Source organism: Hylobates moloch, unplaced genomic scaffold (genome assembly GCF_009828535.3).
Source record: "Hylobates moloch isolate HMO894 unplaced genomic scaffold, HMol_V3 SCAFFOLD_8, whole genome shotgun sequence".
Classification (NCBI taxonomy): Eukaryota; Metazoa; Chordata; class Mammalia; order Primates; family Hylobatidae; genus Hylobates; species Hylobates moloch.
Genome location: NW_026652283.1, coordinates 80,121,793 through 80,134,544, shown reverse-complemented (window position 1 = coordinate 80,134,544; position 12,752 = coordinate 80,121,793). Strand labels below are relative to the sequence as shown.

The 12,752-nt window shown below is 47.8% G+C and overlaps 1 protein-coding gene across 10 annotated transcripts in view; it reads right to left on the bottom strand.

The window, feature by feature from the left end:
• USP4 (ubiquitin specific peptidase 4) overlaps nucleotides 1–12,752 on the bottom strand; it is a 64,946-nt gene that overhangs the window by 49,134 nt on the left and 3,060 nt on the right. For all 10 annotated transcript variants that reach the window (XM_058442242.1, XM_032161513.3, XM_058442244.1 and 7 more), the window contains exon 2: nucleotides 10,216–10,343. In XM_058442242.1, coding sequence (XP_058298225.1) covers nucleotides 10,216–10,343 — 128 coding nt within the window. The remainder of the gene's footprint in view (nucleotides 1–10,215; nucleotides 10,344–12,752) is intronic.

The window sequence follows — 12,752 nt, the reverse complement described above, 5'->3', positions numbered from 1 at the left end:
AAACCCCATCTTTACTAAAAATACAAAACGTAGCTGGGTGTGGTGGTGTGGGCCTGTAATCCCAGCTACTCAGGAGGCTGAGGCAGGAGAATGGCACGAACCTGGGAGGCAGAGCTTGCAGTGAGTCGAGATCACCCCACTGCACTCCAGCCTGGGCGACAGAGTGAGATTCCATCTCAAAAAAAAAAAAGAAAAAACTCCAATTTACAAAGGGCTTCCAGATTCCACAATAAAAATTGTTCATTATGAATATTTATCTGCATATATATATATATTTGTTTGAGGTGGAATCTCACTCTGTTGCCCAGGCTGGAGTGCAGTGGCATAATCTCGGCTCACTGCAACCTCCACCTCCCAGGTTCAAACCATTCTCTCGAGTAGCTGGGACTAAAGGCGCCTGCCACCATGCCTGGCTAATTTTTCTTTTTGTCTTTTTTGTTTTGTTTTGTTTTGTTTTGAGACAGAGTCTTGCTCTGTCACCCAGGTTGGGGTACAGTGGCATGATCTCAGCTCACTGCAACCTCTGCCTCCTGGGTTCAAGTAATTCTCCTGCCTCGGCCTCAAGAGTAGCTGGGACTACAGGCACGTGCCACCACGCCCGACTAATTTTTCCTATTTTTAGTAGAGACGGGGTTTCACCGTGTTAGCCAGGATGGTCTTGATCTCCTGACCTCATGATCCACCCACCTTGGCCTCCCAAAGTGCTGGGATTACAGGCGTAAGCCACTGCACCCGGCCTAATTTTTGTATTTTTAATAGAGATAGGGTTTCACCAGGTTGGCCAGGCTGGTCTCAAACTCCTGACCTCAGGTGATCCACCCACCTCAGCTTCCCAAAGTGCTGGGATTACAGGAGTGAGCCACCACGCGCGGATGTCAAAATATTCTTTTTTTTTTTTTTTTTTGAGATGGAGTCTTGCTCTGTTGCGCAGGCTAGAGTGCAGCGATCTTGGCTCACTGCAACCTCCACCTCCCGAGTTCAAGCAATTCTCCTGCCTCAGCCTCCCAAGTAACGGATTACAGGCGCCTGACACTGCGCCCGGCTAATTTTTATATTTTTAGTAGAGATGGGGTTTCACCATCTTGGCCAGGCTGGTCTCAAACTCCTGACCTCAGGTGATCCACCCATCTCAGCCTCCCAAAGTGCTGGGATTACAGGTGTGAGCAACTGCACCCAGCCAAAATATTCTTAGTGATAACACATTAAAGTCAGATATTGTCTTCCTCTGAAAGATTTCTTAAGAAACTAAATAAGGCACTGAAGTTAAATTCATTTAATCAACAGTCAATTAGCATTTTTAGCTTTAAACACTCTAAATCAAAGCCCAGCTGCATAATCCCCTGTGGAGCGGAGAGAGAACATATGCAACATGCTAAACATTCATCTTACACCCACCAGACAGGCAACAGTACTGGGAGTCAGAACTGATCACCCATGGTCTGAAACACACTTGCTCAAAGAAAGAAGGGAAGACTGATCACCTCTCACGATGGGAGTTTCCCTGCCAAGGCTATGCCCATCAACAGCCACTCAGAGAACAGTGGAAGCCACTGTTCTCCCGATGATCAATGAGGCCATGAAATTGTAAAAGTAAAATGTACACCCCATGGTGCAACTCACCTGTAACTCAAGGCAAAACAATGTTAAAAAAAAAAAAATTGGCCGGGCACGGTGACTCACGCCTGTAATCCCAGCACTTTGGGAGGCCGAGGCGGGCAGATCATGAAGTTAAGGGATCAAGACCATCCTGGCCAACGTGGTGAAACCCCATCTCTACTAAAAATACAAAAATTAGCTGGGCGTGGTGGCGGGCGCCTGTAGTCCCAGCTACTCGGGAGGCTGAGGCAGGAGAATTGCTTGAACTCGGGAGGCAGAGGTTGCAGTGAGCCGAGATTGCGCCACTGCACTCCAGCCTGGTGAAAGAGCGAGACTCCATCTCAAAAATAAATAAATCATACATGAGGTGGTTAGGGTTTCCTACCATCCCTCCGACTGGTTTACACGCCTTTTTCAGGGCAGGGTTCCTTTGTTGTCATTTCCACAATGCTCATAACATCTTCACCAGACGTAGATTCCATCTCAAGAAACCATTTTCTTTGCTCACCCATAAGAAGCAACTCCTCAGCCATTCAAGTTTTATCACAAGATTAAAGCAATTCAGGCCGGGCATGTTGTCTCATGCCTGTAATTCCAGCACTTTGGGAGGCTGAGGCAGGCGGATCACTTGAGGTCAGGAATTCAAGATCAGCCTGGCCAACATGGTGAAACCTCGTTTCTAGTAAAAATACAAAAATTGCCGGGCGCGGTGGCTCACGCTTGTAATCCCAGCACTTTGGGAGGCCGAGGCGGGCGGATCACGAGGTCAGGAGATCGAGACCACGGTGAAACCCCGTCTCTACTAAAAATACAAAAAAATTAGCCGGGCGTGGTGGCGGGCGCCTGTAGTCCCAGCTACTTGGAGAGGCTGAGGCAGGAGAATGGCGTGAACCCGGGAGGCGGAGCTTGCAGTGAGCCGAGGTTGCGCCACTGCACTCCAGCCTGGGTGACAGAGCGAGACTCCGTCTCCGAAAAAGCGACAAAAAAAATACAAAAATTAGCTGGGCGTGGTGATGCGTGCCTGTAGTCCCAGCTACTCGGGAGGCTGAGGCATAAGAATTGCTTGAACCCAGGAGGTGGAGACTGCAGTGAGCTGAGATCACCCCACTGTACTCCAGCCTGGGTGACAGAGCAAGACTCTGTCTCAAAATAAATAAAAATTAAAATTAAAAATAGGCCAGGCGCAGTGGCTCACGCCTGTAATCCCAGCACTTTCGGAGGCCGAGGTGGGCAGATCATGAGGTCAGGAGTTCAAGACCAGCCTGGCCAGCGTAGTGAAACCCCGTCTCTACTACAAATACAAAAATTAGCCGGGCATGGTGGTGCACACCTGTAGCCCAGCTACTTGGGAGGCTGAGGCAGGAGAATTGCTTGAACCCAGGAGGCGGAGGTTGCAGTGAGCCGAGATTGGCGCCACTGCACTCCAGCCTGGGTGACAGAGGGAGACTCCATCTCAAAAAAAATAAAAATAAAAATAAAAAATAAGCAATTCAGTCACATCTTCAAGCTTCACTTCTAGTTCTAGTTCTCTTGCTATTTCCACTTTTGCTGTTACTCCCCCAACTGATGTCTTGAGCTCCTTGAAGTCATCCGTAAGTGTTGGAATGAACTTCTTCCAGACTTCTATTAATGTTGATTTCGACCTCCTCCCATGAATCATGAATATTTTTGTGCGTGTGTGTGGGCAGGTGGGAGTGGCAGGCCTTACTCTATCACCCAGGCTGGAGTGCAGTGGCATGATTACAGCTCACTGCAGCTTCGACCTCCCAGACTCAAGCAATGCTCCTGCCTTAGTCTCCCAAGTAGCTAGAACTACAAGTGCATGCCACCAGGCCTAGCTAATTTTCGTACTTTTTATAGGGATAGGGTTTTGCCAAGTTGCCCACCCTAGTCTCCAACTCCTGGGTTCAAAGGATCCACCCACTTCAGCCTGCCAAAGTGCTGGGATTATAGGTATAAGCCACTGCACCAGGTGGAATCATGAATATTCTTTTTTTTTTTTTGAGACGGAGTCTCGCTCTGTCGCCCAGGCTGGAGTGCAGTGGCGCAATCTCAGCTCACTGCAAGCTCCGCCTCCCAGGTTCACGCCATTTTCCTGCCTCAGCCTCTCCGAGTAGCTGGGACTACAGGCGCCCACCACCACGCCCGGCTAATTTTTTTTGTATTTTTAGTAGAGACGGGGTTTCACCGTGGTCTCGATCTCCTGACCTCGTGATCTGCCCGCCTCGGCCTCCCAAAGTGCTGGGATTACAAGTGTGAGCCACCACGCCCAGCGGAATCATGAATATTCTTAATGGCATCTAGAATGGTAAATCCTTTCCAAAAGGTTTTCAATTTAATTTGCCCAGATCCTTCAGGAGAATCACTGTCTATGGCAGATAGTCTTATAAAATATATTTCTTAAATAATAAGACTTGAAAGTTGAAATCAAATCAGGCACGGTGGCTTAGGCCTGTAAACCCAGCATTTCGGCACGCTGAGGTGGGAGGATCACTTGAGGTCAGAAGTTTGAGACCAGCCTGGCCAACATGGTGAAACCCAGCCTCTACTAAAAATACAAAAATTAGCCGGATGGAGGGACGGGCACCTGTATCCCAGCTACTCAGGAGGCTGAGGCAGGAGAATCACTTGAAACTGGGAGGAGGAGGCAGGAAAATTGCTTGAACCTGGGAGGGAGAGGTTGCAGGGGGCCAAGATTGAGCCACTGCACTCCAGTCTGGGCAAGAGAGTGAGACTCTGTCTCAAAAAAAAAAAAAAAAAAAAGTTGAAATTACTTCTTGACTCACAGGCTGCAGAATGGATGTTTTTAGTAGGCATGAAACAACATTAATCTCCTCATGCATCTCCATCAGAGCTCTTGGGTAACTAGGTACATTGCAATGGAGCAGTAACTTTTTTTTTTTTTTTGAGACAGAGTCTCGCTGTGTCCCCCAGGCTGGAGTGCAGTGGCGCGATCCCAGGCTGGAGTGCAGTGGCGCGATCTCGGCTCACTGCAAGCTCCACCTCTTGAGTTCATGCTATTCTCCCACCTCAGCCTCCTGAGAAGCTGGGACTACAGGCACCCGCCACCACACCCGGCTAATTTTGTTTTTGTATTTTTAATAGAGACGGGGTTTCACCGTGTTAGCCAGGATGGTCTCAAACTCCTGACCTCATGATCCGCCCACCTTGGCCTCCCAAAGTGCTGGGATTACAGGTGTAAGCCACTGCACCCGGCAGCAGTAACATTTTGATAAGATTAGCTCAGTGCTTTTTCTGAGCAGTAGGTCTCAACACTGAGCTAAAAATATTGGGAGGCTGGAGGCCGGAGGCCAGGTGCGGTGGCTCACACCTGTAATCCCAGCACTTTGGGAGGCCGAGATGGGTGGATCACGAGGTCAGGAGATCGAGACCATCCTGGCCAACAAGGTGAAAACCCGTCTCTACTAAAAATACACAAAAATTAGGCCGGGCGTGGTGGCTCACGCTTGTAATCCCAGCACTTTGGGAGGCCGAGGCGGGTGGATCACGAGGTCAGGAGATCGAGACCACGGTGAAACCCTGTCTCTACTAAAAATGCAAAAAATTAGCCAGGCGTGGTGGCAGGTGCCTGTAGTCCCAGCTACTCGGAGAGGCTGAGGCAGGAGAATGGCGTGACCCCGGGAGGCGGAGCTTGCAGTGAGCCGAGATTGCGCCACTGCACTCCAGCCTGGGTGCCTGGGTGACAGAGCGAGACTCCGTCTCAAAAAAAAAAATACAAAAAAATTAGCTGGGCGTGATGGCAGGCACCAGGCGCCTGTGGTCCCAGCTACTCGGGAGGCTGAGGCAGGAGAATCGCATGAACCTGGAGGCAGAGCTTGCAGTGAGCCGAGATCATGCCACTGCACTCCAGCCTGGATGACAGAGCGAGACTCCGTCTCAAAAAAAAAAAAAAATATTGGGAGGCCGGGTGTGGTGGCTCATGCCTGTACTCCCAGCACTTGGGGAGGCCGTCGTGGGCAGATTACCTGAGGTCGAGAGTTCGAGACCAGCCTGACCAACAAGGAGAAACCCCGTCTCTACTAAAAAAACAAAATTAGCTGGGCGTGGTGGCGCATGCCTATAATCCCAGCTACTCACGAGGCTGAGGCAGGAAAATCGCTTGAACCTGGGAGGCAGAGGTTGTGGTGAACCAAGATCACACCATTGCACTCCAGCCTGGGCAAAAGAGCAAAACTCTGACTCAAAAAAAAAAAAAAAAAAATCGGTAAACTTGTTGTGGTGGCTCATGCCTGTAATCCCAGCACTTAGGGAGGTCAAGGGGGGTGGATCGCTTGAGGCCAGGAACTTGAGACCAGCCTGGCCAACATGGCGAAACCCCATCTCTACTAAAAGCACAAAAATTAGCCAGACCTGGTGGTGCATGTCTGTAATCTCAGCTACTTGGGAGGCTGAGCCATGAGAATAACTTGAACCCGGGAAGCAGAGGTTGCAGTGAGCCGAGATTGCGCCACTGCATTCCAGCCTGGGTGACACAGTGAGACTCTGTCCCAGAAAAATAAAATAAAAACAAAAATATTTGGTATACCGTGCTGTAAATAAATATGCTATCATGCAGGCTTTGTTGTTGCTGTGTAGGGCACAGGCAGAACAGATTTAGCATAATTCTTAAGGGCCTTGGGATTTTTGGAAGGATAAATGAGCATTGGCTTCAAACTAAAGTCACCATCTGCAGTATCCCTTAAGAAGAGAGTCAGCCTGTCCTTCAAGGCTCTGAATCTGGCCGGACAGAGTGGCTCATGCCTATAATCCCAGCACTTTGAGAAGTCAAGGCAGACAGATCACTTGAGCCCAGGAGTTGGAGACCAGCCCAGGCAACATGGCAAAATCCCATCTCTTTTTTTTTTTTTTTTGAGACGGAGTCTCGCTCTGTCGCCCAGGCTGGAGTGCAGTGGCGCGATCTCGGCTCACTGCAAGCTCCGCCTCCTGGGTTCACGCCATTCTCCTGCCTCAGCCTCTCCGAGTAGCTGGGACTACAGGCGCCCGCCACCACGCCCGGCTAATTTTTTTTTTTGTATTTTTGGTAGAGACGGGGTTTCACTGTGGTCTCGATCTCCTGACCTTGTGATCCGCCCGCCTCGGCCTCCCAAAGTGCTGGGATTACAAGCGTGAGCCACCGCGCCCGGCCGGCAAAATCCCATCTCTACAAAGAAAAAAAAAAAAAAATACAAAGCTGGGCGCGGTGGCTCATGCCTGTAATTCCAGCACTTTGGGAGGTCAAGGCGGGTGGATCACCTGAGGTCAGGAGTTCGAGATCAGGCTGGCCAACGTGCTGAAACCCCCGTCTTTACTAAAAATACCAAAAAAAATTAGCTGAGTGTGGTGGCAGGTGCCTGTAATCCCAGCTACTTGGGAAGCTGAGGCAGGAGAATCACTTGAACCTGGGAGGTGGAGGTTGCAGTGAGCCAAGATCGTGCCATTGCACTCCAGCCTGGACGACAGAGTGAGACTCTGTCTTACAGAAAACAAACAAACAAACATATAAAAATCAGCCAGGCATGGTGGCAAGCAACTATAGTCCTAGCTACTCAGGACGCTGAGGTGGGAGGATCACTTGAGCCCAGGAGGTTAAGGCTGCAGTGAGCTGTGATCACACACTACAGCCTGGGTGACAGGGCAAGACCCTGTCTCAAAAAAAAAAAAAAAAAAGGCTCTGAACCCAGGCACTGACTTTTCCCCTCTAGCAGCAAAGAGGTAGATGGCATCTTCCCAATAGAAGGGTGTTTTGTCTACATTTAAAATCTGTTGTTTAGGCCAGGCACAGTGGCCTGTAATCCCAGCACTTTGAGAGGCCAAGGCAGGCAGATCACTTAAGGTCAGGAGTTTGAGACCAGCCTGGCCAACATGGTGAAACCCCATGGTGAGACTCTGTCTCAAAAAAATAATAATAATAAATAAAAATAAAATAAAATAAAATAAAACCTGTTGTTTAGTCCGGGCGCAGTGACTCACACCTGTAATCCCAGCACTCTGGGACGTCAAGGATGGAGGATTGCTTGAGCCCAGGAATTCAAAATCAACCTGAACAACATGACAAAACCTACAAAAAAATCTCTGCAAAAAATACAATAATTAGTCGGGTGTGGTGGGGCCCATCCAGTTACTCAGGAGGCTGAGGTGGGAGGATCACCTGAGCCTGGGAAGGTCAAGGTTAGCTACCTTTTTTTTTCTTGAGACAACGTGGCCCCTTGTCTCAAAAAAAAAATAAATGAATAAACAACTTTCTCCATATCAGCAATAAGACTGTTTCAGGCTCTTATAATTCATGTGTTCACTAGAGTAGCACTTTTTCTTTTTTTTGAGATGGAGTCTCACTTCTGTCGCCCAAGCTGGAGTGCAGTGGCGCAATCTCAGCTCACTGAAATCACCATTTCCTGGGTTCCTCCATCTCCCAGGCAACATGACAAAACTCCATCTCTACCAAAAAAAAAAAAAAAAACCATATAAAAATAAGCCAGGAATGCTGGCAAGCACCTGTAGTCCTAGCTACTCAGGCGGCTGAGGTGGAAGGATCACTTAAGTCCAGGAGGTTTACATTTACATTCACAATTTGGCTAGCTATATGGCACAAGAGGCCTAGCTTACAACCTATTTCAGCTTCCTTAACCAAACTCAAATCATTTCTAGCTTTGATTTGAAGTGAGAGACATGCAATTCTCCTTTTCACTTGAACATTTAGAAGACGTTGTTAGGGTTAGTAAGTGACCTAATTTCAATGTCATTGTGTCTCAGGCAATAGCAAAGCCTGAGGAAAGAAAGAGAGATGGAATGGCTGGTTGGTGAAGCAGCGAGAATACACACAATAATTACCAATTAAGTACACTGTCTTACATGGGCTCCCTTCACGATGCCCCAAAACAATTACAATAGCAACATGAAAGATCCCTGTTGGCTGGGCACAGTGGCTCACGCCTGTAATCCCAGCACTTTGGGAGGCTGAGGTCGGGAGTTCAAGACCAGCCTGACCAACATGGAGAAACCCCGTCTCTACTAAAAATACAAAATTAGCCGGGTGTGGTGGCACATGCCTGTAATCCTAGCTACTCGGGAGGCTGAGGCAGGAGAATCACTTGAACCCAAGAGGCGGAGGTTGCCATGAGCCAAGATCGTGCCACTGCACTCCTGCCTGGAAAACAAGAGCAAAACTCCATCTCAAAAAAAAGAAAGCTCCCTGATCACTGATCACCATAACAAATAATAATGAAAAACTTTGAAGTATTTTGAGAATTACCAAAATGTGGTAACAGAGACATGAAGTGAGCACATGCTGTTGTAAAAATGGAACTGACAGATTGTCAAGGCAGGGTTGCCAAATACCTACAAAATTTGCTAAAAATGCAGTATCTGCAACATATAATAAAGCAAAGCACAATAAGCCAAAGTATGCCTGAATTTAAAACCTTAAGAATTCTCCATTTCATAAAAATAAGAAAAAGAACAAAATGTGAACATTATGAAATGATTCCTTAGGGCAACTTCGTGGCATAGTGCCACCATCTGACCTATTTCAGGAAACAAAGTAAATGATATTGTTTATACCATGTAGACCTCTCCTAAAACAAGGTCTGAGCTGAAGCACTGCTCATTTTTAAAAATATCCAAGTTAGGCCAGGCACAGTGGCTCACACCAACACTCTGGGAAGCCAAGGTGGGAGGATGGCTTGAGGCCAGGAGTTCAGCTAGCCTGGGCAACATAGCAAGACCCCGTCTCTAGCAAAAAACTTAAAAAACAGCTGAGAGTGGTAGAACACTGTAGTCTCACTGACTAAGGAGGCTGAGGCAGGAAGATAGTTTGAGCCCAGGAGCTCAAGGCCATCCTAGCCAACGTGGTAGAGACGGGGTTTCACCATGTTGGCCAGGCTGGTCTCGAACTCCGGACCTCAGGTGATCCACCTGCCTCGGCCTCCCAAAGTGCTGAGATTACAGGCGTGAGACACCACTCCTGGCACTGCCCTGATTTTTGACACCCATGATAGATCACCTCTATCATGACTTTAAAGAGGTCTGAAGTCAGGCAGAAGAAAGCCTGGGAAAAGCTGACTCTGTCATCTCAGTGCATGTACAAGTGCAAGCAAAGCTCTAATGTGTTACATGTCGCTTTTCCCACAGTTCCCATTGGGAGCTGACTATAGTCATAACTCTGTCTACTGACCTTCAACCTCTCCTCACACTAGTTATATGATAAAAACAGCCATCACAGGAATTCTTGATGAAAGTTCACAGGTTTACAATTTGTTCCACTGCAAAGGTAACAAAAAATTCTGGTTCTTAAATTTTAGATACAATTTCAAAATGACATCCTATTTCTTTCCATGCCATATACTAACTTAAAATGTGAAATAGCTAGCAGAACTAATTTGCAAAGAGAGAAAGCTAAAATGTTAGAAGCATGCTCTTATCAGATGCAGTTAATTTAAGGGAAAAAAGTAGCTTAACTTCTCATTAAGGGTTTGCAAAGACTTCTGCTATAGATGCAAAATGAGGATACTTGTTTCTATCTCCTCACACTAGGAAAGTTCACAACATCCATGTTACAGATGCACATAACATCAGGCCACTGCCCAGGTGAATGTTTAGCTAGAAAAGTAACATTTACTATACCTGAAAATAACCCAGAGTTGTCTATTGGGCCAGGAAATAGGTTATGTTCACCCACGTTGTACATGTCCCAGCTGTCAAAGCCCACATACTTCTTCCACTGCTTGAACCACCGGCTGTCAATAAGATACCTAGAGAGAGACAAAAATTTACTGTAGCAGAAAAGCTGAGATTATAAATTTCTGCAGCTGCTTCCTTAATCTTTTTTATGGTCCTTCCACTTGGGGCATATGCAATCCACACTAAAAAACACTGTCACAAGAGCAAGAGCAGGGCCCAGGCCTCACAAGGCACAGAGAGTCCGGCCCAGGGTATGCATCCATTAAGTGAAATGATTGTTCAAAGAGTGAATAAAAGAAAGAAAACAAGTGGCTTCAAAATGCTTATTTAAATGGAGTCTTTCTTTTTTTTTCTTTTAGACAGAGTCTTGTTCTGTCGCCCAGGCTGGAGTATAGTGGCACAATCTTGGCTCACTGCAACCTCGGCCTCCCAGGTTCAAGCGATTCTCCTGCCTCAGCCTCCTGACTAACTGGGATTACAGGCGCCCATCACCACTCCCAGCTAATTTTTGTATTTTTAGCAGAGACGGGGTTTCACCATGTTGGGCAGGCTGGTCTCAAACTCCTGACCTCAGGTGATCCGCCCACTTCAGCCTACCAAAGTGCTGGGATTATAGGCATGAGCCACTGCGCCCGGCCTCTTTTTTTTTTTGAGACAGAGTTTTCACTCTTGTTGCCCAGGCTGGAGTGCAGTGGTATGATCTTGGCTCACTACAACCTCCACCTCCTGGGTTCAAGCAATTCTCCTGCCCCAGCCTCCCAAGTAGCTGGGATTACAGGCATGCACCACCAGGCCCAGCTAATTTTTTTGTATTTTTAGTAGAGATGGGGTTTCACCATGTTGGCCAGGCTGGTCTTGAACTCCTGATCTCAGGTGATCCTCCTGCCTTGGCCTCCCAAAGTGCTGGGATTACATGCATAAGCTACCACACTCAGCCTAAATGGAGTCTTTTTATGGGTAAAATTACCCATAAAAGTCATTAACTTCTTTTTTTTTTTTTTTTTTTGAGACGGAGTCTCGCTCTGTCGCCCAGGCTGGAGTGCCGTGGCGCAGTCTCGGCTCACTGCAAGCTCCGCCTCCCGGGTTCACGCCATTCTCCTGCCTCAGCCTCTCCGAGTAGCTGGGACTACAGGCGCCCGCCACCACGCCCGGCTAATTTTTTTGTATTTTTAGTAGAGACGGGGTTTCACCGTGGTCTCGATCTCCTGACCTTGTGATCCGCCCGCCTCGGCCTCCCAAAGTGCTGTGCTCTGGCAGATCTCGGTCATGCAAGTCCGCCTCCGTTCCTTTCCTGCCTCAGCCTCTCCGTGGGCAGGATACCGCCACCAGCCGGTAATTTTTTTGTTTTTTATAGAGAGGGTTTCACCGTGGTCTCGATCTCTGACCTCGTGATCCGCCCGCCTCGGCCTCCCAAAGTGTGGTTACAAGGTGACCACCGGCCTGTCCTTTATTTTTTTTTTTTTTGAGACAGATTTCGTTTGTCACCAGGTGAGGCAATGGTGTGATCTCAGTCACCTCCGCCTCCGGTTCAAGTTCTCCCGTCTCCGTCTCCTGTAGGTTACAGGATGAGCCTTAGTAGAGACAGGGTTTCTCCATGTTGGTCAGGACAGTCTCAAACTCCCGACCTCAGGTAATCTGCCCACCTCGGCCTCCCAAAGTGCTGGGATTACAGGCATGAGCCACCGCGCCCAGCCCCAAGTCATTAATTTCATAATGATCTTTACAGAGGTCCCAGTCCAGGCAGACAGTTTGGTTACACTGTTTTGCTTGACATGAACAGCACTAAACTAATGCTCTTTCTGAAAATGGGTTAGAAACACCACCCACTTCAGTTTTCCTTTAAGGACCAAATGAGTTCCAAAAATGTACACACAAGGCCAGGTGCGGTGGCTCACACCTGTAATCCCAGCATTTTGAGAGGCTGAAGCGGATGGTCACTTGAGCTCAGGAGTTCAAGACCAGCCTGGGCAACAAACTCCGTCTCTGCTAAAAATACAAAAATTAGCCGAGTGTGGTGGCACATGCCTGCAGTCCCAGCTGCTCAGGAGGCTGAGGCACAAGAATCACTTGCACCGGGGAGAAAGAAGTTGCAGCGAGCTGAGATCACGCCATTGCACTCTAGCCTGGGCGACAGAAATAAAACCCTGTCAAAAAAAAAAAAAAGTATATAACATGCATGTACATATATAAATATACACATACACATGTACATATAATAGTGCCTAGGTATGTTCATCTTGTCAAAAAGCATTAAGTTGTGCTTCATATTCAACTTACCACTTTTTTACTTAAATGTAAGCAAATGTGGTATTTTATTTACCTATTTATTTCCTTAGAGAGAGGATCACCCAGGCTAGGGTGCAGTGGCACAATCATAGCTCTCTGTAGCCTCAAACTCCTGGGCTCAAGTGATCCTCCTACCTCAGCCTCTGAGTAGCTGTGACTATAGGCACATACCACCATGCCTGGCTAATTTATTT